Raw genomic sequence first — 26,243 nt, forward strand, 5'->3', positions numbered from 1 at the left:
GGGCTATGTCCCTGGTGCCATGATGGGCAACTCTGGGGACCCCTGGGACTGAGTTTTCCCGGGGACCTGCTTACAGGGCTGCGGGGCAAGGAAGTGAGGAAAGGCATTTAAAATATCTGTGCCTGGGGGAGCCTTCAAGCAGACTTGTTCCCACCTCTCTCCTCCGCCTTTTGAGGGGGCATCTCACCTGTTGGTACAAAAGACAGGGACGCAACCGAAGACGCGCTGCAAAGGTCCTTGGCACTGGCTCCCTCGATGTCCTGGATCCACGGCCTGAGGACCAGAGAGAATTCTGGGATTGGCCAGCAAGTCCCCTGAGCCCACATTCCCTCACCCCTCACTGCAGACTTGGGCCTGGGCAAGGGCCTTTCCTGAGCTGATTCCCCACCCACAGGAGTCAGCATCTCCTCTGTCTACAATTATTTCAAGTCAAAGCTAAGATAACACTTCCCTTAATTACAAAAACAGTATGTACCCTCAGTGGCCGGGCACGGTGGCTCACGCCTGTAATCCCAGCACTTTGGGAGGCCAAGGCCAATAGATCGCTTGAGCCCAGGAATTCAAGACAACCTGGGCAACATGGTGAGACCCCATCTCTACAAAAAATAGAAAAATTGGCCAGGCATGGTGGCGCACGCCTGTGGTTCCACCTACTCAGGAGGCTGAGGTTGGAAGATCGCTTGAGCCCAGGAGGTCAAGGCTGCAGTGAGCTGTAATCCAGCCTGGGCAACACAGAGAGACCCTGTCTCAAAAAATAATAAAAAATAGTATGTACCCTCAGAAAAAGATTGGAAGGACAGCTGGGATCTGTATGTACAGATCTCTCTTTTTTTCTTTTTTTTAATTAAAATTTTTTTTGATGTGTTCTCATCTTTTTTTTAAAACAATGCACATGCATACATCTGTGTAATAAAAAATAAAGGACAGTAATTCTGGATACACTCAGGAGACAGATAATTCAACCAGGCACGAAGGATGAAAACACTACAAAAATCACAGCATCTACCAGCCAGTGATCATGATAGTTAACATTCTGGGGTGTCCCTCTTGGCATACACACCAAAACTTACTTGGTTTTTGTAAAAACTGACAGCAGGTGTATCCATATGTGAAGCAAGAACACTACAAACAGGACAGTTCCCAATGTTATACAAAATATATGAATGTTTGGCCAGACGCGGTGGCTCATGGCTGTAATACCGGCACTTTGGGAGCCCAAGGTGGGTGGATCATTTGAGGTCAGGAGTTTGAGACCAGCCTGGCCAACATGGTGAAACCCTGCCTCCACTACAAATACAAAAATTAGCCGGGCGTGGTGCTGGGCACCTGTAATCCCTGCTACTTGGGAGGCTGAGGCAGGAGAATCGCTTGAACCCGGGAGGTGGAGGTTGCAGTGAACTGAGATTGTGCCACTGCACTCCAGCCTGGGCGACAGAGCGAGTCTCAAAAAAATAAATAAATAAATAAGTGAAATGAAATGAAATAAAATAAAATAAAAGGATTTTTGTTACCTATACACATATGTAGTAAAACCTGAGAGGATAATATACCCAAATCTCACTGTGATTCTCTCTAGGTGGTGGGATGAGGGGTAGCTTTGGTTTGTGTTCATCCCCTATCTTCTAAATGAACATTTTATAATCCAAATAGGTTATTCTGAAACCAATTTTTACTGGGTTTGTTAATGGACTGTTTCATAGCCCTCCTATTACTAAAGCGCGTTCACATGCTGACCCACATTTTCCTGCAAGCCTTTTCAAAGCTGTGGTATTTCACACTTTACCAAATCACGTCCTCATTTTACAGGCAGCCAAGACAAACACATAATTTCCTGTCTGAATTGCACTTGAGAGGAAGCAGGAGAGCTAATTAATAATTATGCTGAGACAGTGGACACAAACGAGGCCATGTGGCGGTGCCGAGGAGGGCCCAGGATGGTGCTCTGAGGCCACCTGTGCAGGGCTGGACAGATGGGAAGGGGCCTTTGGAGTGCTCACCTGGCGGCCAGCTCAGGCTGGTAGAGGCTGACGTGCTTGCAGCTGGAGCCGCTCCAAGCACAGTAGGGGTCCCGGGCGAGGAGGCAGTCCCCACAGCTCCGGTACAGGCTGCAGTTGGCCATGGGCACCTGGACTACGCCCGAGTGTGAGGCCGCATACAGCAGCTCCTGCGCAGCCAGACACGGGGATGAGAAGCGGGCACGGGAAGCCAGGGCCATCACTCATGGCCACCCGGCTTGTATGCCTCCCAGCGCCACCCTTAAGAGGCCTGTTTTGTAACCGGCGACCCCACTTTCTAATAGCTCATGACTGGATCCTGTATCTTTCCATCCTGCTGAGGCAAGGGAGGAGAAGCTGGGTGGGGACTGCTTGGTGCTAATGGAGGGCACCCCCCAAGTACCCTGCCAGGATTCCTCCTTGGCCTGCTCACCCTGTGGGTGTCCAGGAGCAGATTCTGCACGGGCTGTCCCGATGAGAAGATCTGCAGCTCCTCAATGATGTGCACCCGGGGGCCCACGCTCACCACCTTGTGTAGCCGGCCGTCACCTGGGGTGTGGACGGGACTCAGGCCCTGAGTGGAGCCCACCGCCCATGACCCACCAGCCGCGTGCACCCCTTCCCCGAGCCTGCTGGGCTGCAGACACTTACCAGTGCCCAGGAAGAGGACATCATAGGTGTGGTGCAGGCCAGGGACGCGGTGTACAGCCACGCGCTGGTAGCGAGCCTGGGGCTGCAGCAGCAGCATGCGGCTTCGGACCTGCCCGTCCATCAGGAAGTGGTCCTTGAGGAAGTTCAGCACGCGATCTGGGAGCTGCAGGGATGAGTTGATCTTCCTTTCCCGGGCACTGTTGGTGATGCACTGGAGGAGAAAGCAGCGGTGTAAGGCCAGCTACACCTCAGGGCAGCAGGCAGGATGCGGGCCCTGCTTCCCCAGTGGACAGTAGCGGTGTCTGTCCCCGCCGCCCGGAGCCAGGGCACATCCCTGGAAGTGCTCTACAGAGCCGGCGTGCACATCTGAGGGAGCAAGGACAAAGCCCAGGGTGTGGGGAAACCAAGTGCTTGGAGGGCTTCCTTGCTGTGCCTCCTCCCCGCCCATCACCCCAGCCTCATATGCCCAGGGGCCTCAAGAACCAGGACCACACTCCCTGCTCCTCCGCACCCTTCACCAGTGCTCTCAGGAAGCCCTGGCTGGGCAGAGCGCCCCAGTGTGTCAGCAGTTCTTTCCTGCCCCACCTGGGGCTTCCTGAAATTCTGAGAGGTGCTCCGCATCATCTGTCAGGGGCTCCAGCAGGACCCAGCTCCAGCTGCCCACACCAACAACAGCTCACTGACACACCCTCTTTTGGTTTCCCTCCCTCCTCCTTTCAACCTTCCTATTCCTTCGTGCTGCTTCCTGGCATCACCTCCCTAATAAACTATTTGGCACGTATATCCTTGTCTCAAGGTCTGCTTTCAGGGTAGCCTGTTAGGCTAGAAGGGAGGAAGAAAGGATTATTTCCCCACAGCTTGCCCATTCGGTCACTTGATAATTAAATAAGGAGCTTGCAGCTGAGTAGGGGAGAGGACCAAGTGAAGACACGATTGTAACAGCCTGCAGCAAGTGCCCTGATGGGGACACACTTGTATCCTGAAACAGAACTGAAGATATTCTGACATTCATAGTTATATCTAACCCAGTAGACAAGCAGGCCTGGGCCTATGTCCCCATATTAAAGATGAGAAAACAGATTCAGAGAAGCCAAGTGATCTGCCTGAGGCTAGGCAGCCTTGGTCCCAGCATGCTGTGGGGACCCACATCTTCCCAGCACCCCTTCTGGGTGCAGGGAGCCAGTACCCACCGCTCCAGGCCTGGGTGTGGGCACCGGGTGGGTCACGGTGTACCACTGCTGCGTCTCACGGTTCACCTCCTTGTAGAGGCCACTGAAGACCCTCTGCACGTCCTTCATGGTGAAGACACAGACGGCAGAGCCTTCTGTAGTTCCCCTGTGCCTGCAGAGGAAATAACCAGATTAACCTAGGAGCCCTGGGAAATAGTCCCAGCCACCCTTCACCTTCCATCTCCAGCAAGGTCTGGAGGCCCTACCACTGGGAAGTGAAGACCCCATAGAAAAGGGTGTCACGCCAGTCCTGGGGGCTGGGGCTCAGTGTGAAGACGTCCTGCAGCACGTTGAAGGGGAAGCCGTCGTCGGGCCGTGAGCACAGCAGCTGGGCCTTGAGGAAGGAGGTCCAGCGCTGCTGCAGCACCCGCTCTCCACCCTCATCGCCCTGGAGGGAGAGGTGGATGGGCTGGGCTTAGGCACATGCTGAGCCATGACGGGGATGCATGGCACAGGACTGCCTTGATGGACCCACCCCAGACACCAGGACTGAAGGGCAGGAAAAGGCCAGGATCAAGTTCCATCTAAAGTCAGGAAAAGCAGTGTACACGTCCATCAGGAGGATGGTCCTTACTGTGACTAAGCAGAGCCTTCCTAAATATGGACGCGATTCACTGCTGAGCAAACAAGGAAGCCAAAGGACCCCAATATAGCCTAATGCCATGTTCGTGAGTGAATTAATAATGTAAGTACAAGGTCGGGACTGTACTTATATTATTAATGCCTATAATCCCAGCACTTTGGGAGGCCAAGGCGGGTAGATCACTTGAGCTCAGGAGTTTGAGACCCTGTCTCTGCTAAAAATACAAAAAAATTAGCTGGGCGCGGTGGTGCGTGCTGGTAGTCCCAGCTACATGAGGGGCTGAGGTGAGAGGATTGCTTGAGATTGGGCAGCGGAGGTTGCAGTGAAATCTCACCACTGCACGCCAGCATGGGTGACAAAGTAAGACCCTGTCTCAAAAAGGAAAAAAAATATATATATAAATATATGTATTTATATATATTTATATATATGTAAATATATGTATTTATATATATTTATATATGTAAATATATGTATTTATATATATTTATATATATGTAAATATATGTATTTATATATATTTATATATATGTAAATATATGTATTTATATATATTTATATATGTATTTATATATATTTATATATATGTAAATATATATAAATACACAGAGTTACACATATGCCAAAAAAAAAAAAAAAAAGATTCGGAGGGGGCATTCTAAAATGTTACCAGTGACTCCTTCCTGTGCTGGGATGGCAGGGTAATAACACTCATAGTTCATATTTAGTCACGGCCCACCACATTTCTAAGAGCTTTGCATGGATTAATTAATTCACATAACAACTCTAAGGTCAGTGTTATTATTCCTATTTAACAGATGAGGAAACTGTTAACCGAGGGGGTGAGGGACTTGCCCAAGATCCCAGGCCAGCAGGGTTTGAACCTGGGCAGTTGGCCTCCGGGGTCTGTGCTCTCCAGCTGCTGCTCCAGTGCCTCTTTATCTTGTAAGTGGTTTTTGTGTGTACAGTTCTCTATTTTCACATTTTTTTTTTTTTTGAGACGGAGTCTTGCTCTGTCACCCAGGCTGGAGTGCAGTGGCATGATCTCGGCTCACTGCAACCTCCACCTCCCAGGTTCAAGTGATTCTCTTGGCACAGCCTCCTGAGTAGCTGGGATTATAGGCGTGCACCACCACGCCCAGCTAACTTTTGTATTATTAGTAGAGATGGGGTTTTACCATGTTGGCCAGGCTGGTCTCAAACTCCTGACCTCAGGTGATCCACCCACCTCGGCCTCCCAAAATGCTGGGATTACAGGCGTGAGCCACCATGCCTGGCTATTTTCACATTTTTTAAGTAAAAAAAAAAATGGCTTGGTGCAGTGGCTCATGCCTGTAATCCCAGCACTTTGGGAAGCCAAGGTGGGTGGATTGTTTGAGCCCAGGAGTTTGAGACCAGCCCGGGCAACGTGGTAAGACCCCATCTCTACAAAAAATACAAAAATTAGCTGGGCACGGGGGCGCACACTTGTAGTCTCAGCTACTCGGGAGGCTGAGGTAGGAGAACTGCTTGAGCCCAGGAGGTCGAGGCTGCAGTGAACCATGATTGTGCCACTGCACTCCAGCCTGGGTGACAGAGCAAAGATCCTGTCTAAAAATAAAAAGAAAAAAGAAGAAAGTAGTAAGATATTTTAATTTAAAAGGTGAGAGAGAAAAGCTGTTAGCCAAGCTGTACTCTCTGGGGGATGGGAAAGGCCATGCATGGATGTGGGTGATCTTGCAGCTGTGGAGCCTTTGAGGTCCCTGGGGTGGCCACCCTGTTGGCCCATTCCCCTCACCTTGCAGATGCGGGCAATGCGGGACACAATGGTGTTCTCAAAGAACTCAAATTCCTGGCCAGTCTCGCTGAAGAAAAAGTAGATCTTGTCATCATCGCCTTGCAAGCTGCCCAGGCTCTCAGGAACGTAGGCTGAGGCCACAAAAGCTGGGTCTGTAGGGACCAGGTCAGGAACTCAGAGTTAGCCCAGGAACCCTGGAGACAGGCCCTGCTGGGGGAAAGTGCCCCCTTCTAGGGTGGGTGAACAGGATCCCTGCCCTCTGGGTGGTGGCAAGAGGACTTCACCTTGCAGCCAGTTGAGGGAGCTCTCGGTCTTGGTAGGGCGAAGGCTTTGGCTCCGGGAGATGGCCGGGTCATTCCCTTGGAAGCTGCTGACTGTTCCAGTGTAGAGCTCGCCATCTGCCAAGAAAACATTCCCATGGGAACGGGCTCCTCAGCACAGCCCCTTCTCCCTGCTCAGGGCCCTGAGTGACCCCAGCACTGCCCATTTTGCCTGTGGTGGGCAGAGAAGGAAGCTGGAACTTGGAAAAAACAAACCCAAGGCAAGTCCATGGCCATTGTGTCCCCTTGGAAATAAGCATGGCATGGACCCAGCCTGTCCAAAGCTAGCCCTCTGGCCCTGCGTGCCCCTACAGGGAACCTCAACGAACCCATCCTGCCCTCAACACTCACCAACCACCAGGGCCGTGGACTTGAAATTCGGGTCGAAGGGACAACGGCCCTTGCCATCTTCCAGGAGGACATTCCCCTTCTCGTCCCTTGCCAGGGTGAAGTTCTCCACATTCTGCAGGAGGGCGGACACATGGGCTCAGGGGCACTTCAGGGAATGAGGAGCAGGCTTGGTGAGAAAGAGAGAGGTGTGCAGGAGAAGGCAACTCTGCAGGCAGGTGAGGTGTGCGGGACAGAAGGGGTCAGGTGTCAGGGAGGCGGTCCTCCTCACCCAGGACACGGTGCCAAAGGGTTTGAACCCGGACAGTCGGCCTCTGGAGAGGCCTCACCCAGACACAGTGCTGCACTGCCTCACAGTGACCCGACGCGGGACACGTTATCAGACCCACATGGCGGAGAAGGTGAGGCTTTTAGAATATGATGTGAGCCTGGCCGGGCGTGGTGGCTCACACCTGTAATCCCAGCACTCTGGGAGGCCGAGGCGGGCGGATCACGAGGTCAGGAGATCAAGACCATCCTGGCTAACACGGTGAAACCCCGTCTCTACTAAAAAATTGAAAAAATTAGCCAGGCATGGTGGTGGGCACCTGTAGTCCCAGCTACTCGGGAGGCTGAGGCAGGAGAATGGCGTGAACCCGGGAGGCAGAGCTTGCAGTGAGCCGAGATTGTGCCACTGCACTCCAGCCTGGGTGACAGAGCAAGACTCTGTCTCAAAAAAGAAAAAAAAAAGAAAAGAAAAAAAGAAGAGAAAATGATGTGAGCCTGGAAGGGGCAGCAATGTGATTCAAACCCAGGCGTGTCTGACCCCAAAACTGGGCTCCAACCCACAGCATCAAATGCCACCCTCTGCTAGAGGTGTGTGCTGAGGAGGAGGTGTACAAGATAAAACAAGAGAATCAAGCAACGGAGAGGGAGAGATGCTGGAAGAAGCAGGAGAGGGCAGCAAGGCCTGGGTGGGGCAGGATCTTCATGGGTGAGTGACTGCATGTGCCCCCGCCTCCCCGCACAGGGAGACATGGCTGTCAGGGCTGAGCTTTGTGCGAGGGTGTGGGACCTCAGGGCTCTTGGAGGCCAGTGATACCTAGAAACCTCCCTCTGGGCCCTGCCTTTCACCAGGGGTCTATGCTACAGAACAGGATCCCTGGGGCGGAAAGAGGGGCAGTTCCCAGGCCAGCTTCAGGGCTGAAGACAGGGTACTCACGATGTAGGTACACATGGGGCTGAAGGCTGCTGTGCCACAGGTGAACAGGTGACTGCTGCTGAGTGGCAAGAGGATCTTGATGTAGTTTTGACAGTCACGCTGGGGGGAAGGAGCAAGCGGATATCAGTCCCATGCCCAAGCATGCCACCACGGGGCACCACCGAGCCCTCCCCACCACACCCAGGCCCGGCCTCTGCTCCCAGGACTGGGGATGGGGCACTCAAGTCTAGGAACAAAGAACCCACGGGTTTTCTGTGGCACAGTGGAGCATGCATAGAGTGTGTGTAGAGTGTGTGTGCTGCAGGGAGCCTAGGGGCTCAGCTAGTTTTGTGACTGGCAAACTTTCCTACGGCCTAGGGGTGAGGGCACAGAATCCTACCCCCTTGAGTTGTACTGGCCCCCAGGAGCATCCCTGAAAACCACAGGCCCCTCCCAACCAAGCTGGGAGCTGATGAAGCCACAGCCCAGAGCAGGAGGAATGCTCAGCCCTGAACCCTGAACCCCAGATTCATGCATCACCTTCAATGGGGTGTCTAACTGGCACCTGCAACCAAGCTTCTTTCTGGTACTCCCTAGAACACATGCTTCCCCCAAGATCTTGCCACTTTCATTAATTCTGTCTTTTCAGTCGCTGAGGCCCTAAACCCAGTCAGCCTTGACTCTTCTTGTCGGTCATACCCCATAATTTCCCGCCCAGAAATCCTGGTGGCTCCATCTTCAAAATGCATCCGGAATCTGAGTATTTCTCACTGGTCTGAGCCACCACCATCACTCGCCCCTCACTGCTCTCTCTCCTCCTGTCCTTCCCCATGGAGGCTACTCTACCACAGTAGCCAGAGTGACCCTCTTATTACACGGGTGAGACCATGTCACATCTCTGCTCAGCCTTCCCCTGGCCTCCCAAATACCTCCCTCAGAGTGAAATCAAAAGTCCTGCCCCTCCTCCAGATATACCACGGTCAGCTCCTCACTCTCTCCTGATCTTGGCTCAAATGTCACTTTTTTAATGAAATGTAACCTGATCACCTTATTCCATCCCACCCCCCGCCAATAACATTTGTAAACTGACTACTTTTTCTCTTTCTTTTTTTTTTTTGAAACACAGTCTCACTCTGTCACCCAGGCTGGAATGCAGTGGCGCGATCTCAGCTCACTGCAATCTCTGCCTCCCAGGTTCAAGCGATTCTCCTGCTTCAGCCTCCCAGGTAGCTGGGGCTACAGGCGCCTGCCACCATGCCTGGCTAAGGTTTTTTGTATTTTTAATAGAGACGGGGTTTCACTATGTTGGCCAGGCTGGTCTCGAACTCCTGAGACACTCAGGAGACCATGAGGTGGAGACCTTGTGATCCACCTGCCTCAGCCTCCCAAAGTGCTGGGATTATAGGTGTGAGCCACTGTGCTAAGCCTGCTTTTTCACAGTTAAATCTCCAGTACCTAAAAGTACATGGACACAGAGTGCGTGCTTAATCAATGTTAGCTGAATAACAGAATGGCAGCCAGGACTTGAACCTATGTCTTGATCCCAAGTCCAGCACTCTTTTGCCCTCATCTTACCCAGCACCTGCTGCACTTAGGAGCAGGAGCAGGAGGCCTCTAGGGATGATGATGAGTCCTCCAGGAGAACCTGGGTTGAACCAGATTTCATCCTGTGCTTTGGCCAAAACCACACCAGAATCTGTCAGATGTGCTACATCAGGAATCATCTGCAGCGGGACACAACTCTCACCCCACCCAATCCCTGTTCATGCTGGAAGCTGACTTGTTAGTCCTTGTATCTATGAGCCAGGTGCCTTACACCTATTAGCTTCCTGAATCCTCACTGTAAGGCCAGTGAGACTGGATAATTATCCCCGTTTTACAGGTGGGCCCACTAAGCCTTAGAGAGGTGAATCTACTTGTCGAAGGTGGTAGAGGTGTAAGTGTAGTGCTGGGATTCAAACCCAGGCCCGGCCATCTCAGAAGCTTATGCCCTTCCCACCATACCTGGCTGTATCTGCTCCCACTTCCCACCTCTGGCCTGGATGGAAGTCCACCACCCTCCATCCCTCCTGCAGCTCAGCTCCCTTCCAGGTGTGGGCTCACCTGTGGGTCCTTGCCCTTGAAGCTGCACTGCTGTTTCTTCTCTGCATCTGCACCCCAAAGCAGCTGGGGAATGAGAAACGGGAAGGTAGTGGACAAAATGAAGGGTTTGCTGAGCCTCCCTCCTCTCCCATCAGCATCATCCTCAGACCCAGAAGGTCAAGCTGCCCGTCCATCTTCCCTCTGTGGTCCTTGACCCAGCCTAGCCAGCTCCAGGCAACATCTCTCACCTCCTGGTACTCCCCGCCTGGCAGGAAGCTGAGGTTGCTATTGAGTGCAAAGAGAGCCTCTCGAGCACCCACGTACAGGGTCCTGCCATCTCTGCTCAGCAGAAGGGCTGTGTAGTTGGAGATGTTTTCAGCTTCGAATCTGAGGAATGGCCGCTCTTCAGAGCCTGGGGAGAGGAAGATGGATATTACCTGGGGCCACCTCTCCCACGGGAAGCCTCTTAACACCAACCTCTAGATGGACTGGTTTAAAGGAAGGTAATCAGCAAGGCAAAGGGTGGCAAGGGGCTGGGGGAAGGGGGATCAGGTTTGATGGGCGAGCAGCATTCCTGGACTCTCAAACGTTACATAAGAAACGATGCAGAGATGTATGCACAAGGATACTATGGCACCCTTCACATTAATAAAAAACTGGAAACCAAAGAGTCAGTCCAACCAGAGGGGACCTTGTCAAAATAAATTATGATGCCCCAATCCAACTGAATACTATGCAGCTGGGAAAAAAAAGATGTATATTAGAAGCTCCAGAAAAACAAGCAAGAAAGGCATGGTCAAAATATCAAGCAAACTAAAATATAAAGTGATGAGTTTTGAGCACATAATAGAATATTAAGAAAGGAAAATACATTTAACACTTTCCTTTGAGTGACATTAGACCCAAAGAGAAGGAAATGTGAAGTGGGCCCTGCAGTGAATGCTATTTGCATTGACAGAGTAATGCAAATGTTGAGCACTGGCTTTTTTTTTTTTTTTTTTTTTTTTTTTTTGAGATGAACTCTCGCTCTGTCGCCCAGGCTGGAGTGCAGTGGCATGATCTTGGCTCACTGCAACCTCCACCTCCCAGGTTCAAGTGATTCTCCTGCCTCGGCCTCCCAAGTAGCTGGGATTACTGGCATGCACCATCACATCCAGCTAATTTTTGTATTTTTAGTAGAGACGGGGTTTCACCATGTTGGCCAGGCTGGTCTCAAACTCCTGAACTCAAGTGATCTGCCTGCGTCAGCCTCCCAGAAAAGCATTGGTCTTTGAGACTGATGGTTATTACACAGAATGGGAGTGTTTCCAATTTTGACCTCAGAAACCAGAACTGACGACGGACAGACATCATAATATGGTAGCAGGGTTGTCACAAGCTGCTGCCAATGGCTAATGGAATAATAAATACAGGTCAAGTGTACTGTTTTATATTGCAAAGGTAACCAATAAATGAAGTGAATACAGTACGGTGACAGAATATGTTGGGGGGAGGAAGGGAAGGGAGATGTAAGTGAGGGAAAGTCAGGAATTCAAATAAGCCAAGAAATAGTGGTGTAAGTATTTTACTTAAAAATAAGGAGAAAATGGGCTGGGCGTGGTGGCTCACACCTATAATCCCAGCACTTTGGGGTGGATCACCTGAGGTCGGGAGTTCGAGACCGGCCTGACCAACATGGAGAAATCCCGTCTCTACTAAAAATATAAAATTAGCCAGGCGTGGTAGCACATGCCTGTAATCCCAGCTACTCGGGAGGCTGAGGCAGGAGAACCGCTTGAACCTGGGAGGCGGAGGTTGCGGTGAGCCGAGATTGCGCCATTGCACTCCAGCCTGGGCAACGAGAGTGAAACTCCACCTCATAAAGAAAAAAAAATGGAGGAAATAATGGTAGAACAAGAACCCTAAGAACCCTAAATGATTAAAGTCCCTTTTAAATTGGCCTGGGGCGGGGGAGGACAGAGGTTTTTGCTTTTTATAATAAGCCCTTCTACACTTAAAAAAATATACATATGTGCATGTATCCTTGATACACATTTTATTTATTTTTTGAGACTGAGTCTCGCTCTGTTGCCCAGGCTGGAGTGCACTGGCATGATCTCGGCTCACCGCAACCTCCACCTTCCAGGTTCAAGCAATTCTTCTGCCTCAGCCTCCCGAGTAGCTGGGATTACAGGCATGTGCCACCATGCCCGGCTAACTTTTGTATTTTTAGTAGAGACAGGGTTTTGCCATGTTGGGCAGGCTAGTCTCGAACTCCTGGCTTCAATCAATCCACCTGCCTCAGCCTCCCAAAGTGCTGGGATTACAGGTGTGGGCCACTGCGCCCAGACCTTGGTACACATTTTAAGTATCTTTTGTTTTTGCAGAATAACAACAAGGAAAGACACGAATTATCTACCACTAAGTGAAAATTAAGGTTATATTTAGTATGTATGGTCAAATTCTATTTTTTGTGGGAAAAATATAAGCATAGGAAAAAATCCAGAAGGATGTATCACAAAATACTAAAACATGGGCTCCCTGGTAGAATTATAGTAGCTTTCTTGTCTTTTTTACTTGTTATCATTTTTAGATTCTATAATAAGCAGGTTATCCTTATATAATGTGAAATATATAAATCAAAGAAAAAAAAAGAAACACACACACACTTACCCACCAGGGTACTGTTTATGCTTTGGGTAACTAATGGGTTTGGAGAGAAATTATTTTTAAAATTCTAAGCAGCTGATGAGAACAGAAAAACAAGCAAAGAGCAGCACCCTGACCAACCTCAGGCATGTTGTAGCGGACCAGTGGGTTATAACCACACAAACAGTCTCACGAAGCTGAGGAAGCAAAAAGTGCAACATGCCCAACCAAGCAGCTGTGAAGATGACTTCATGGGTGTTTACCTGTGGAGTGTTTTTACATACCCCCAGCCTGGTTCCATAAAGGGTGGGGAGACATGAAGAAAAGAAAGTAGTGAAATATAAACATTAAAATCAGGAGCAGAGAAAACCCAAATCTGAAGAAAATCTCAACCAGCAAGGAAGTAAAAATTCACATGAGTAGGTCAATGAGTCTTCGCACAGCTGGTAGAGAAGGGCTGCGCCTTTAGTGCTGGGCCTCTTGGTGGCCAAAGAAAAATGGGAAATGAAGCTACTCCATCCTCAATGTCCATAAGGAGGAACACATACCAGCCATGTGGGGGAAGCTCAGCCTTTTTTTTTTTTTTTTTGAGACAGAGTTTTGCTGTTGTTGCCCAGGCTGGAGTGCAATGGCACAATCTCGGCTCACCGCAACCTCCGCCTCCCAGGTTCAAGTGATTCTCCTGCCTCAGCCTCCTGAGTAGCTAGGATTACAGGCATACGTCACCATGCCCGGCAAAGTATTTTTAGTAGAGACGGGGTTTCTCCATGTTGGTCAGGTTGGTCTCGAACTCCTGACCTTAGGTGATCCATCTGCCTCGGCCTCCCAAAGTGCTGGGATTACAGGCGTAAGCCACCACGCCCAGCAGCTCAGTCTTTTTTTTTTTTTTTTTTTTTTGAGACAGAGTTTCTCTCTTGTTGCCCAGGCTGGAGTGCAATGGTGCAACCTACACCTTTCAGGTTCAAGCGATTCTCCTGCCTCAGCCTCCCAAGGAGCTGGGATTACAGGTGCCCGCCACCATGCCCGGCTAATTTTTGTATTTTCAGTAAAGACAGGGTTTCACCATGTTGGCTAGGCTGGTCTCGTACTCCTGACTTCAGGTGATCCGCCTGCCTCAGCCTCCCAAAGTGCTGGGATTATGGGCGTGAGCCACCGTGCCCAGCCGAAGCTCAGCTTTATACCTGGCAGCAAATGGGGAAGGAAGCCCTCAGGTGGGGGTGACACTAGTCAACAGGATGACGGGGGTCAGGTGGCTGAGCCACCACACCTGGCCCTCAAGTGGACCCTTCTGTCAGGCAGCAGAGACATCGTCTCACTGAGCTGTAGTTTCTCATACATGTCACGGGAGGAATGAGACATATAAAGATCACAGGAGTCTCATGAGGAGTGAGACCAGGACAAACACTGCGGTCCCTCCTTATCTTTTGGATTTTTCCACAGTTATCTGGAAGCAAGGGCTGGTTCAGATAAGCTGGTTGCCCGTGCTTATCTACCTGCAGAAGAGTGTTTCCACCTGGGCAGGCCCTATAAGTCTGCGCAGCAGACCGCCCTTGGAATCTGTCCAGACACAGAAATGCCAAGAGTCAGAGATAAGCCTCAGTCCCAGGTGGCAACTCAATCCCACTTACGCCTGGGAGAAGGGGTGGAAACCTGCCTCGGGCACTACAGAGTGCAGCCGGCTGGAGGGGAAGCCTACAGACCAGCCAGTGCCTGGTCCAGCCACAAGCCCTCCAGCCATGCTGGGAGTAGAGTGAATGAACCGACAAAGGGACAGAAAGTGGAATGTGCCTTGGAGAGGGGGGTGAAGGGCCCCTTAACCAGGCTTTCTCCTTCTGGGGCTTCCCTTCCGCACTTGCCCTCATCTCTCTGCCCTAAGACTCAGACTGAAAGCCATGGTGTGCAGAGTAGAGTTAGAGACCTGAGTTCAAAGCCATCCTCTACCACTTACTAGCTGTGTGCCACCAGGACACGCCACTTAACCTCTCAAAGCCCCATTTTCCTTATTTGTAAAATGGGGAAAATAACACTTTGCCTCATGGGGTTGTTATTAGAAAAAATGAGATTACGTATGTAAATAATAATATACATAATAACCCACATTTACTGAGACAGCTTTGCTGAAAACAGCGTTGCACGTGGTTTGCAGTGTGGCACGGTGTCTGGCACACGACCAGCACTCAATGAGTGACTCAAAAACAAAATCCAAAAACCCCGCAGGAAAATCCAGCCCGGTGAGAGCTGCCAGAGGGGCAGGGCTCCTTAGGGGAGTTGGGCCTCCCTCATCCAGGGGGTTCACGAACTTAGCCTGCGCGATTCTAACTTAGGCGCGCACCTGGTCACACGAGGGTCTCATGGCCAAAGCCAGACAGCATCAGCTCAGAAACAGAGACTTGTGTGTCACAGGCTCGTGTTGTGGGCGCGAGCTGGTCTGTGCTCGGTGTGAGTGGTGTTACTGTCTAAGGACCCAGGTGCTTGGGTCACCTCCAGAGTGACTGCAGACGTCTGTGCAGGACCCTGCCTGAGCTTGCCTGTGGTGTGTGTGTGTGTGTGTGTGTGTGTGTGTGTACACGGTACCGCAGGGCTTGTCCACGCTTGCGCACTCACTCCTAGGTGCTCTTTGCGCAGAGGTGACGGGGAGGGGGTGTTTCTGTACTTTACGTCCTGCGAGGGGCTGGTGCACCTTGGGGTCAGTCTTAGCCTTTATGCTCTCCGTTGTGCCAAAGAGTGTCTTGCTGGCTCTCCTGGGCTGCCTGTGCTGCTCGGACATCCTCTAAATCCATCTATCCAGTGGGTTAGTCCAGTATGAAGCAAGCAGGGCACGCCGAGGCTGCGGCCAGTTTCCCCACTCAGGATGAACCCTCTCCCTCCACCCCGACAGGCTTCAGCCAGGGGCTTCTCCAAGGCCAATGCATCCCACTAGGCAGATCATCCTTCAAGAAGGCAGAATGGGGCTGGTCTGGGGCTGCCCTATCCCTCCCTGGAGGGAGACAGCACATGGAGTGGGCACATAAGAGTCACCTGCAGGGTCCCCACTGCCCACCCCAGGAAGTGGGGTTCTGAGTAGGAAGTGATGTGGGAATACTCAGCCCCCAGCCCCATGTAAGGGTCCTCCTTCCCTGTGACTCAGCAGGAAGCCTGGAGCTCTCTGGGGTGAGACAGGAATAGGGCTCAGCACCATCCCCACCCTGGGTAGTCCCCACCCCAGGCCAGCCAGCTAGCTGCAGCAGTGCTGTGACTCAGAGCCCCACCCCACCTTTCTCTCTACTGTGGCTCCGGGCACGGCAGCAAGACGCTGACCTGGCCCTAACATCCCACCCTCTACAGGCCCCAGCAGGATCAGGCCAGAAAACAGCTTCCCTGTGGAGTCGGTGGGGAAGGGGCCTCCAATGCAAGGAGGCAGCCAGGGGCCTCCCCGACTCTCAGAGAGGCGTCTGGGAGGGACAAGTCCCCAGAGAGCCTCCTGAAAGGCTGTTGTAGCCCTTCGTCCCCAGGGATGTCACAATAAGTCACCAGAACCTTGGACCCACTTATCCCAGCAGCAGCCCCACCTCTAGGACAGGAGTGCTGACGGGGCCTCAGTCAGCAGGAAACTGGGACACACTGCCAACCTGGCTGCACTTCCTTCCTCCACATGGCCCGTGTTGGGCAGGGCAGCCACCTCTTCCTCATGGAGCATGGAAGAGGGGGCCACAGTCTGCTGACACCAGCCCAGTGCCAGAGTCGAGTCCCTGACCAGGGACTCTGGGCAGAGGTTGGGGGTGTTGTGTGCCAAGGGTCCTCCCATGGACTGAAGTCACCAAGAAAGTGGCAACGAGGGCCAGGGAACCTGGCCTCACAGCATCTGTGCTTCTGGGGCATGCCCCGGAAAGCCACTGCTACAGCCCCAAGTGGGCAGACCAAGAGCCTCTGCCAGAACCCCCAGGCAGTCCCAGCCCCGACCTAGGGCCTGTGCCACGGCTGCACAGACCACTGCCGTCACCTTAGGAGCCCGCCCGCCGCCTGCCCGCCGCCTGCCCGCCGCCTGCCCGCCGCCTGCCCGCCACCTGCCTGCCACCTGCCTGCTCACAGGCCCTACCCAAGGCCACACTCAGTCCCTCTGCTCAGCGGCTGGCTCCCCGCTAACAACACCGCTCCTAGGGCCTCTGCCCTGGGTCTGCCTTCCTGCCTTTATAGATGTCTCCACTTCTTCCAAGGAAATCGGGGTCATCAGGCATAAACAACCTGAACTTCCCGCCCCATCTCCTCAGAGACCAAATCCTATGTCACCAACTCTACCTCTCAGAAAGCAGTTTTTGTTCCAATGTCCATTCTAGAAACTTTTGTGCCTCCCTCCACCTGCCTTAGACAAGCTCCCAAAGAGAACAGCCACCCCAGGCCATCTCTGCCTCTCACCTTCCACTCACTCCTCCACAGAAGCTGGGCCTCAGCCAGCCCCACGCTCAGCGGGGCCAGCCCTGCCTAGAGCCCAGGGATCGCCTCGCTGCCAGACCCCAGACACGGGCCACGCTGCCCCGTCCTCTAGGTGTCTGTGCCCCCAGTCTCAAGCATCACCTGTGTCTCCCTCACATGCCTTCTGGGCCTCTAGCCCTCAAAGAGCTGAAGTATGCGAGCACCTCCTCAGCCCTTTAAATGGATTAAGTCATGTCATCCTCACAAGGCTGCTGTGTTTCATTATCTCTGTTTCAGGTGCGAGTCGTCCCCAGGAGGAGTGGTGGGGATGCCGCCTGACCCTGGGCCACCTGGCTGCAGTGTCTGTGTTGCTGACCACCTCCCGCCTCAGGCTTTGCTCCTGAATGTTCTTGCTCTCTGGGTCCGTCCACTCTTGGCCCTGCTCTTCTTACTCCGTTCAAGCCCCTGGCGATCCCCAAATCTCTTCATCCAAGTGCAGATCTTCCTCCAACACACCAGACCCCACAGTGCAGGAGGGTCTCTGTGGGTGCCTCCTACCACCTCACCACCCCCTTCCAGTCTCCCTCCCTGGCTTGGGATTTTGTGTGTGTGTGTGGCACCACTCACCTGGGTGTCTCACCATCCTCCTTCCTCAGAAGTCCAGTCTATAATCAAATCCTGCCAATTTTCTCTCAATATTTTCCAAATCCACTCCCCTCACCATCCCCACTACCACAGTCCTGAGCCTGGCACCATCCTCTCTCACCTAGGCCACCACCACAGGAGCCTCCCAACCAGCCTCCCGCCTCCAGGCCAGCTGCTATGCTGCAGCCAGAGGGCTCCCTGGGAGCCGTCGCTGTTCTGCCTAAAAACTTCAATAGCAGCCCATCGTCCGAGCTCCTAACTTGCCAGCCCTTGCCACCCACCCACCTCCTGGTTCGACCAAGTGACATGGAACTGCAACTCATGGGCCCAATTCTCATCTCCGGTCTGTTCAGGAAGTCCCCTCCACCCAGAAGGCTTTCCTTTTGACTAACTCACACTCATCCTCTGAGACTCAGCTCAGTTCCACCTCCTCCAGGAGGCCTTCCTGAATCCCCGGCTGGGCAAGGGCCCTTCTCCGTATGCTCATCATTTCCTGTTCACACGTCTTGCAGTGCACCGGTGACGCTGTCTGATGATGGCAATGTTTGATGTTTGATGATGATGATGATGATGATGGTCTTTCTGTGCTCTTTTTTTTTTTTTTTTTTTTAAGACAGTCTTGCTCTGTCACCCAGGCTGGAGTGCAATGGCATGATCTTGGCTCACTGCAACCTTGAACCTTGGGTTCAAGCGATTCTTCCGCCTCAGCCTCAGCCTCCTGAGTAGCCGGAATTACAGGCACCTGTCATCATGCCCGGCTAATTTTTGTATTTTTCTTTTTTTTTTTTTTAGTAGAGACGGGGTTTCACCATGTTGGCCAGGCTGGTCTTGAACTCCTGACCTCAGGTGATCCGCCTGCCTCGGCCTCCCAAAGTGTTGGGATTACAGGCATGAGCCATCATCGCGCCCGGTCTTTGTGCTCTTCTCTTCCACCAAGCTGAGAGCATCTTCAAGATCAAGACCATGTCTTATTCATATTTGTATCAAATGGTCAGGTGAGCTCCCAGCAGTTGTTCCATAAATGTTTGTTGACTGAACGAACGAATGACACAGTCCCAGTCGGAGTGCTCCAGCTCAGAGAGGGGCCCCAGATAAAAATGGGGCAATGTGGAGGTCCTGAAGCGTCATACTCACAAAAGTGTGTCTGAGAAGCACTGCTTCCACTCTGACCCCTCCCAAAAGCACTGAACACATAGAAGTATAACAGCTGATAGGAGTTCGAGACCAGCCTGGGCAACATGATGAAACCCTGTCTCTACCAAAAATGCAAAAATTAGCTGGGCATGGTGGCATATGCCTGTGGTCTCAGCTACTCAGGAGACTGAGGTGGGAAGATCGCTTAAGCCTGGGAGGCAGAGGTTGCAGTGAGCCAAGATCTCACCACTGCAATCCAGACTGGGTGACAGAGTGAGACCCCATCTCAAAAAAAAAAAAAAAAAAAAGAATTAAAAAGAAAAAGAAAAAAAGAATTAAGTACTATGACAGCTGAAAGTATGGTAGGGAGACAGGAAACAAGCCTCAGGGACTGGAAGGGGCACAAGACATGTGTGTGAATCCTGACTTGATCACTGACCCACTGTGCAATCCCAAACAAATCCTCAGCCCTGAGAGGGCTGCCTTGCAGGATTGCTGAGAAGACTAAATAAACACAGTACGTGGCAGTGCCAAGCTCTGCACAGATTAGGGGTCAGTGACCATCAACCATCAAGATGAGTTCTCCCCATGCTCCCTACTCCTCCCCTTGCTTCTTGCCTTCTACTTTTATTCTAGCTCTTTTTCACATGCAAGACTTAGCCCCAGACATGTGCTGCTACATAGAATGGGGGTCCACCCTTACCAGATCTTCAGAAAAGCTGGAAACCTAGATTTTTATGTAAAATTTCCTAAGTTTTAAATATCAGCAACTAATTAAAATTTTTTTTCTTTCTTTTTTTTTTTTTTTGAGACGGAGTTTTGCTCTTGTTGCCCAGGCTGGAGTGCAATGGCACGATCTCGGCTCACTGCAACCCGTCTCCTAGGTTCAAGCAATTCTCCTCCCTTAGCCTCCTGAGTAGCTGGGATTACAGGTGCCCGCCACCATGCCCAGCTAATTTTTCTATTTTTAGTAGAGATAGGGTTTCACCATGTTGGCCAGGCTGGTCTCAAACTCCTGACCTCAGGTGATCCACCCACCTTGGCCTCCGAAAGTGCTGGGATTATAGGCATGAGCCACCGCACCTGGCCTAATTAAAATTTTTCTAAAGAACTTGGAAGTCAAATAAAATGTATCTCCAGGCTGGCTGTGGCCCACTACCCCTCAGTTTGCAAACTTCTGTCTGAGATGTGTGCCCTAGTCTCCTGTGTGCCACATTCCTGACGACCAAGTCTGCCAGCTCTGCCCTCTTTCCAACCATGGCCATGCCACCAGGGGCCTTGGCTGGACCCCTTGCCCTGTCCAGAGGCTAACCTCAACAGATTTCTTTAACAGATGGAAATATATAACCTGCAATTATTCAAGGGCTGAGCCGGGTCATCTTGCTGCTTTTGTACGATTCACAGGTGAAGCAGGAGGCAGCTGTTCGAATGGAAAGAATGTGGTGGCTGAATCGAGAACTGTGGCCCAAGGCTTGGTCCCAAACTCTTCTATAGCTGCATGACCTTGATAATGAGTTAGCTTCACTGAGCTTTGGTTTCCTCATCTGCATGAGACAAAGCAATACACTTCCACATCCAACACCAGTGCCTGGCACACAGTGAGTGCACCACAATGGCCGCTTTTCTTTGCTCTTCCTGTTGGCCCCCTTCCTAGAGGATGGGCCAAAAGATGCCAAAAAAGAGGACATAAGTTGGCTAATTTGGCTCCTCTTTAGAAGTATGGTAAAATGATGGCTTCTGTCTCCTACCTACCATCCCCACTGAAACCCCCTCACCACAGGCCCCCTACCTCTTTGAAGCCTGTTAGACTACAGGATGGGCTTCCAGATAGATCCAGGAGTGCAGAATAGAGCTTCCATGCACAACAGGTCAGATCACAGGCCTGGGAGGCAGAACTCTAGCAGTTGGACAAAACACCCTACCTCTGTGTATCACTCTGTAGCCACTCCACTCTTCTGTGACCATCTCTGCCACAGGGCACGAGCCAGCCCCTAGTGTTCCAGTATTCAGTGCCCAGAAGAGGGTCGATGGTGAGCTAATAAGTATAGAGCCACTGTGGGCACCAGGCTTTTTTTTTTTTTTTTTTTTTTTTGTGAGCCAAAGATATTTTCTTCATTTCTTGCATTCAAAGTACTCTCTGATGACATCCATGGCCTGAAACTCCTTGCCATAGTCCTTAACTACTATACAACTGCAACCAACCACTTTACCAGGTTTCCCCCTCTGTCAGTTTGACAGAGGCCTACCCATTCCCCCAGTGTCTTGTTGTCATCATCGTTAATTAGGTTGATTTGGTGCTCAGCACAAAGGGCCTCCACCAACTTGACATACATAGTCTCATCACAGTTGGATGCAAGCACACAAAGATGGGCTTGGTGCTTGTTTAAGGCTTTGGCAGCTTTGCGAACTCCATGTGCTAGGCCGTCGTGGATGACAGCTGTCTTCAGTACCTCTTGTAAAGCAGCATTAATGTCCATTACACCTCCAGCAGCAATGCCTTCCTCGGCCATGGCAGTGGGTTACGGGTGAAGCTGAATCTTGAACGCACCCGAGCCTGAGCCTCCGTCTCTGCATGACTTGGCAGCAGGGAAAGAGCCACCAGGCTTTTAATTATCTTATCTTACAGACAGGATAGCTGTCCCACTCCCAACACAGGGAGGTCAGAATGTAGAGGAGGGCAGGGAAACCAGCTGGGGAAAAGCATGGAGAATGCAGTCCAAGGGAGGAGACTTCCCCAAAAAGCTAATCTGAGGGAAGGCAGGCCTCGACCACAGGAGTCTCACGTTGTGTTGTTCCTGTTCCCCCTGATCCCCAGGGAGGGCCACATCAGAGGCCCCCTGAGTCCTGCGCCAGCCTGAGCACCCATGGGGGTGGAGTGAGAGGCAACAGGCTCTGAGAAGATAAAGGAAGGAGTGATTGATGACATGACCCAAGTCTAGCCTTTTCTCCAGGCCCCGTGCCACTCTCTGTCTCTTGCCTAGAGGATGAACATGCTGGTATATCCAGATGTGCCCCAAAAGTTGTGCAAGTTTAGAGCTTTCCTGGGTTGGCACATAGGTATTTCAACACCAGCTGGATGTGGGTTGTGCAGAAGGCAGAGCAGAACCAGTGAGGGGCAGGCAGGGAGAGGCATGGTCCAGCCCCATGCAGAGGAGGTTCTTCAGGCAAAGGAGGACTTTGAAAAGGCTGAATCAGGAGCACTTAATAACTGGGCTATAATTAAGCAGGACCCCTGATAATAACCTCAAATCAGTCCCTGGGGGCCTTGTTTTGTCTTTTCTACCAGGGCAGGCGCTAAGCCTGACAGGCATGGCACCTAGCAGAGGGCCTGCATACCACCAGTGTGCACCAAAATGGATGCAAATAACCTCACCAAGCAAGGCTGGCAGGGGATTTCTAGCATACCAGAGCAGAAGCTACCTTTTTACTACAGATGCAGCACGTGCCAGGCACCATGCCAAACACTTTACATACATTATTTCATGTAATCCTCCCAGAACACTGTGAAGATGGCCATTATTCCTATCTTGCTAATGTGAAAATGGGCATAGAGAAGGCCAGGAGCTTGCCCCAGGTTGTGCAGTTAGTAAGGGTGGCAAGCTACTTTACAAAGCCAGGCTCTGAGCATCCACAGTTAGAGCACCTTCCACTCGCCTCCGCAGAGCCAGAGAGATGCCGGCCCACAGGACAGAGCTGGAGACAAAGGTTCATGTCCAGCTGAGACCATGTCAAGGAGGGAAGCCAGTAACCGGGCTGAGGGCTCAACAAGCGATCAGCATCAGGGCTTCCCAGGGCAGCCTTGACCCTGGCTGCCTCCTCCAGGGCCAGAGGGCAAGCAGCTGATTTGTGCCAAATGCCCCATTCTCTCTGCTCAATGGGGTTTTGTTGACTGCCGTTTGTAGGCCTACAGATTTCTGTCCAATCTGCTTCAGAAATACTGCGTCCAGAGCTTTCCCGCCTGGCACTTCTGGGGCAGGAGGGAATTAATAACTCCCTTTAAGGCCGGACGTGGTGGCTCGTGCCTGTAATCCCAGCACTTTGGGAGGCCAAGATGGGTGGATCACCTAAGGTCAGGAGTTCGAGACCAGCCTGGCCAACATGGTGAAATCCCATCTCTATAAAAATACAAAAATTATCTAGGCATGGTGGTGGGCACCTGTAGTCTCAGCTGCTTGAGAGGCTGAGGCAGGAGAATCATTTGAACTTGGGAGGTGGAGGCTGCAGTGAGCGGAGATGGTACCACTGTACTCCAGCCTGGGAGACAGAGAGAAACTCCATCTCAAAATAATAATAATAATCACTCCCTTTAAGTGTCCAAATAAGGTGGCCCAAAAAGACTTTGGAGGGCCGTGAGAGCAGGTGTGTTTTGTTTCTCCCCACATGGCCAGGCTGGGAGGCACTGGGCACATTGCTTCTACTCAGCACCACTCCTGCTCCTGACCGAGGCTTTGGTCCTGGAGCTCTGCATGGTAGTTCCAACGCAAGAGAACCCAAATTCCGCACCCTTCTTTGAAGTATTCCTTTCAGAGACTTCCAGCTGACTGTGGAGCCCCCAGTGGCTGTCCCCCCATATTCCTCCCCCTACTGGCCACTGGGCAAGGCCACAAATCAGCCCCCTGCATCTTAAGCACCCCAGGAATGTGCTGTTCATCAACAATAATTAGGGTTCCCTATGAAGGACCCCAGATGCAGGGCAAGCTGGACGCTCCACTTCAAGGGATTTTGTTTTAAACCACACATAGCCCCACTGTCCCTAGGCATCTGGGTCCTTACGGGGCGTGGGTGGGAATTCAGTAGAGGAGTGAGTGGCAGGAGGAAAGGGGGGTGTGTAATCTCCAGTTCCATGACCGTTTCTCCTAAGATGCATGTAAGGGAGGGCACTAGGGCCCTGGGCCCGGCGTCCCATGGTCACCACGAGCCTGCCCAGGATGGGCACACTGCCAGGAACATCTAATGAGCCCCCTGGGATGAGGCAGGGAACCGCCTTAGGCCACACTCAAGGGTGAGCCTGTTCAGTTACCAGGGCATTCCCCTCCCGGACTCCCAGCCAGCCCTAGGACCTGCATATAGGTAAGAATAGGAGGTGGGTATGAGGGCCAAGAGGAAGCCCAGAGAGAGGGCACTCCAGGGTATAGTGGCAACTCAGTCGACTGTAGATACGTGCTCACAAGTTCAGGTAGCTAGGTGCCACTACACTATTCCAGGGCTTTGGTGGGACTGGAAAAATGGGCCACTCTGGGCAGACCTAGCCCCAAGAACATAGCAGAAGGGGTCTTTTGCTCCAGGATTCCCAGGTTGGAGAGCTGAGTGTGGACTGCCTTTCAGGTCCTCTCAACCCTCAGCTGGGCACTTTGGTACAATGCACAAAATGCAAGCCCGCCTACGGCAGCCCTGACAGGTGAATGCTGGTGTGCGACAGAAGCCTGGGAACAGTCACAGGCCTGTAGAAGTGGGCCAGGTCCTGCAGCTGCGTTGGTAATAATAACCAAGTATTCTAGCTGCTCCTCGGGAAGCAGGTCCCCTCGATTTCCCTCACTGCTCTCCAGTTTTGCCTTCTAGCTACCCTGTGATTGTCCCATCCAGTTCCAGAGTTGGACCTGAAACCTACTGTCTTTTGACATGGTCCCATGAGCTAGCCCAGCTTTCCCAAGGCCATAAGTGGAGTCCATTGGAGCATCTGCCCCCATCTCACTTTGCCTTCTCCCAAAAATGAGAGGGTCTGAGGGCAAAGGGAGTTGTGGCCACAACAGAAGTAGCAAGGCAGCAGGCCTGGGGCTGGTTACACCTGTTCATCCTGACTTCACAAGCTGAAGCACCCAAGGGGCTACAGTCAAACTAACACCCCAACCCTGTCCTAACCCCAGGCAGAATCACCGCAGATCTGGGCGGGATGTACAGGAGTAAACTCTGAGCTGAATAACACTCATTCAGCGGTTCCTGTACCAGGCCCTGTCCTAACGACTTTTCAGACATGAGCTGATTCAATCCTCACTACCTTGAGGTAGGTTCTGTTATTATACCTGTTTTACAGATGAAGAAATCAAGACCCAGAAACTTTAAGTAGCCTGCTCAAGGTCACACGGTTACTAAGTGGCTGAGATAGCATTTGAACCCAGCTCATCTGCAATATTTCAGACAGGGGTTCAGATAGGGTTATTTGAAGCCGCTAGGGCCCTGCCTTAATTTAAGTTCTGATTCTACTATTTCCCTTTGTAAATAGGATGCTTTTAGAGGTGGGGATGCTGTGAGGAGATGGAAGTCTGGTACAGTTTCAGTCTGTAACCTCTAATTTATACATGCTTTATTCCAATTCATACAATATGACAATCAACAAGTTAAAGGGCTTGCAGATACGACATCTGTTGGGCACTTATAAACTTCATACCCGAGTAACACCTTGCAAGGCACCTATGACTCTGCCTATTTTGCAGATGAGAAAAGTGGGACACTGGGAGCAGAAGGCACTTACTTGCCCAGTGGAAGAAATGGGCTTGGGATGCAGGACCCTCTGCATCTAAAGCCCAAGTGCCCCAAGAAGAGCTGGAGAAGCAACCGGATGGAAGGGAAAAGGAGAGGGAAGGGCGGAGGGCTGAAACAGGAGGTGGCCACAGAAGCAGATGTGAGGACCAGGAAAGGAACCCAGCCAACCAGGATGCTACTCCCAGGTCACTCTGAGGAGGGGTCGCGCCCAGGACTTGGGAATGTGAGCGCCCAGAGCTGCCCTCATCCGCAATCTGGTCGCTCCCAGGGCCTGGAGGTCTCTCCATGCTGGGGCTTGGGGCTGCACTGGCAAGCCAGGGATGGAGGGGCGGAGAGGGAGGATCGGGCGCCCGCCCGCCCCACCACAGCTCCCGGCCCTGCTGCGACTTGCTGGGAACACCAGAACCCCAGTGTTTATAGGACTGCAAGCAGTGGCCTCCCTCTACCCCGAGCCGCCCTCGGGGGCGGCACCGCGGTCGGCTCTGGTCAGCATCAAAGACAAGGAGATGGGCAGGCGGACCCCGCCGAAAGTGCATCCTCCTAAGGGAACTAGCGGGGACGACAGAGCGGGCTAGACCCCATCCCTGCCCAGAAAGAAAACTGAAGAAAGGGGCCCGCGGCCTCACAGCTCCCCTCTCCTCTCCCTCCCTCCGCGCAGCGCTTTGAAAAAAGAAGGGGTCCTAATGGATCCCGTGCCTCCGACACGTCCCCTCCTTGGTCCTTTGTCACGGCCACCTCCGCACGAGGCACGTCCCCGGCAGCCTTCCTTCCCCTGGCCCGCGACCCCGGGTCCCCGGCACTCA

The 26,243-nt window shown here is 52.1% G+C and overlaps 1 protein-coding gene and 1 pseudogene across 3 annotated transcripts in view; both read right to left on the reverse strand.

The window, feature by feature from the left end:
- The window catches only part of SEMA4B (semaphorin 4B), a 38,665-nt gene that overhangs the window by 1,823 nt on the left and 10,599 nt on the right, over positions 1-26,243 (reverse strand). For 2 of the 3 annotated variants that reach the window (XM_055277201.2, XM_063638551.1), the window contains exons 3-14: positions 10,413-10,576; positions 10,186-10,248; positions 8,104-8,202; positions 6,906-7,017; positions 6,519-6,632; positions 6,235-6,386; positions 4,081-4,262; positions 3,836-3,986; positions 2,646-2,856; positions 2,428-2,543; positions 1,998-2,164; positions 188-273 (exon numbers count right to left, since the gene is read on the reverse strand). In XM_055277201.2, the coding sequence (XP_055133176.1) occupies positions 188-273; positions 1,998-2,164; positions 2,428-2,543; positions 2,646-2,856; positions 3,836-3,986; positions 4,081-4,262; positions 6,235-6,386; positions 6,519-6,632; positions 6,906-7,017; positions 8,104-8,202; positions 10,186-10,248; positions 10,413-10,576 (1,617 nt within the window). Of the gene's footprint in view, positions 1-187; positions 274-1,997; positions 2,165-2,397; positions 2,544-2,645; positions 2,857-3,835; positions 3,987-4,080; positions 4,263-6,234; positions 6,387-6,518; positions 6,633-6,905; positions 7,018-8,103; positions 8,203-10,185; positions 10,249-10,412; positions 10,577-26,243 lie in introns of all 3 variants that reach the window. The other variant, XM_055277200.2, reaches the window with a different exon arrangement.
- LOC129482075 (small ribosomal subunit protein eS12-like) lies at positions 13,090-26,234 on the reverse strand (annotated as a pseudogene).

The sequence above is a fragment of the Symphalangus syndactylus genome, chromosome 5, assembly GCF_028878055.3.
Source record: "Symphalangus syndactylus isolate Jambi chromosome 5, NHGRI_mSymSyn1-v2.1_pri, whole genome shotgun sequence".
NCBI lineage: Eukaryota > Metazoa > Chordata > Mammalia > Primates > Hylobatidae > Symphalangus > Symphalangus syndactylus.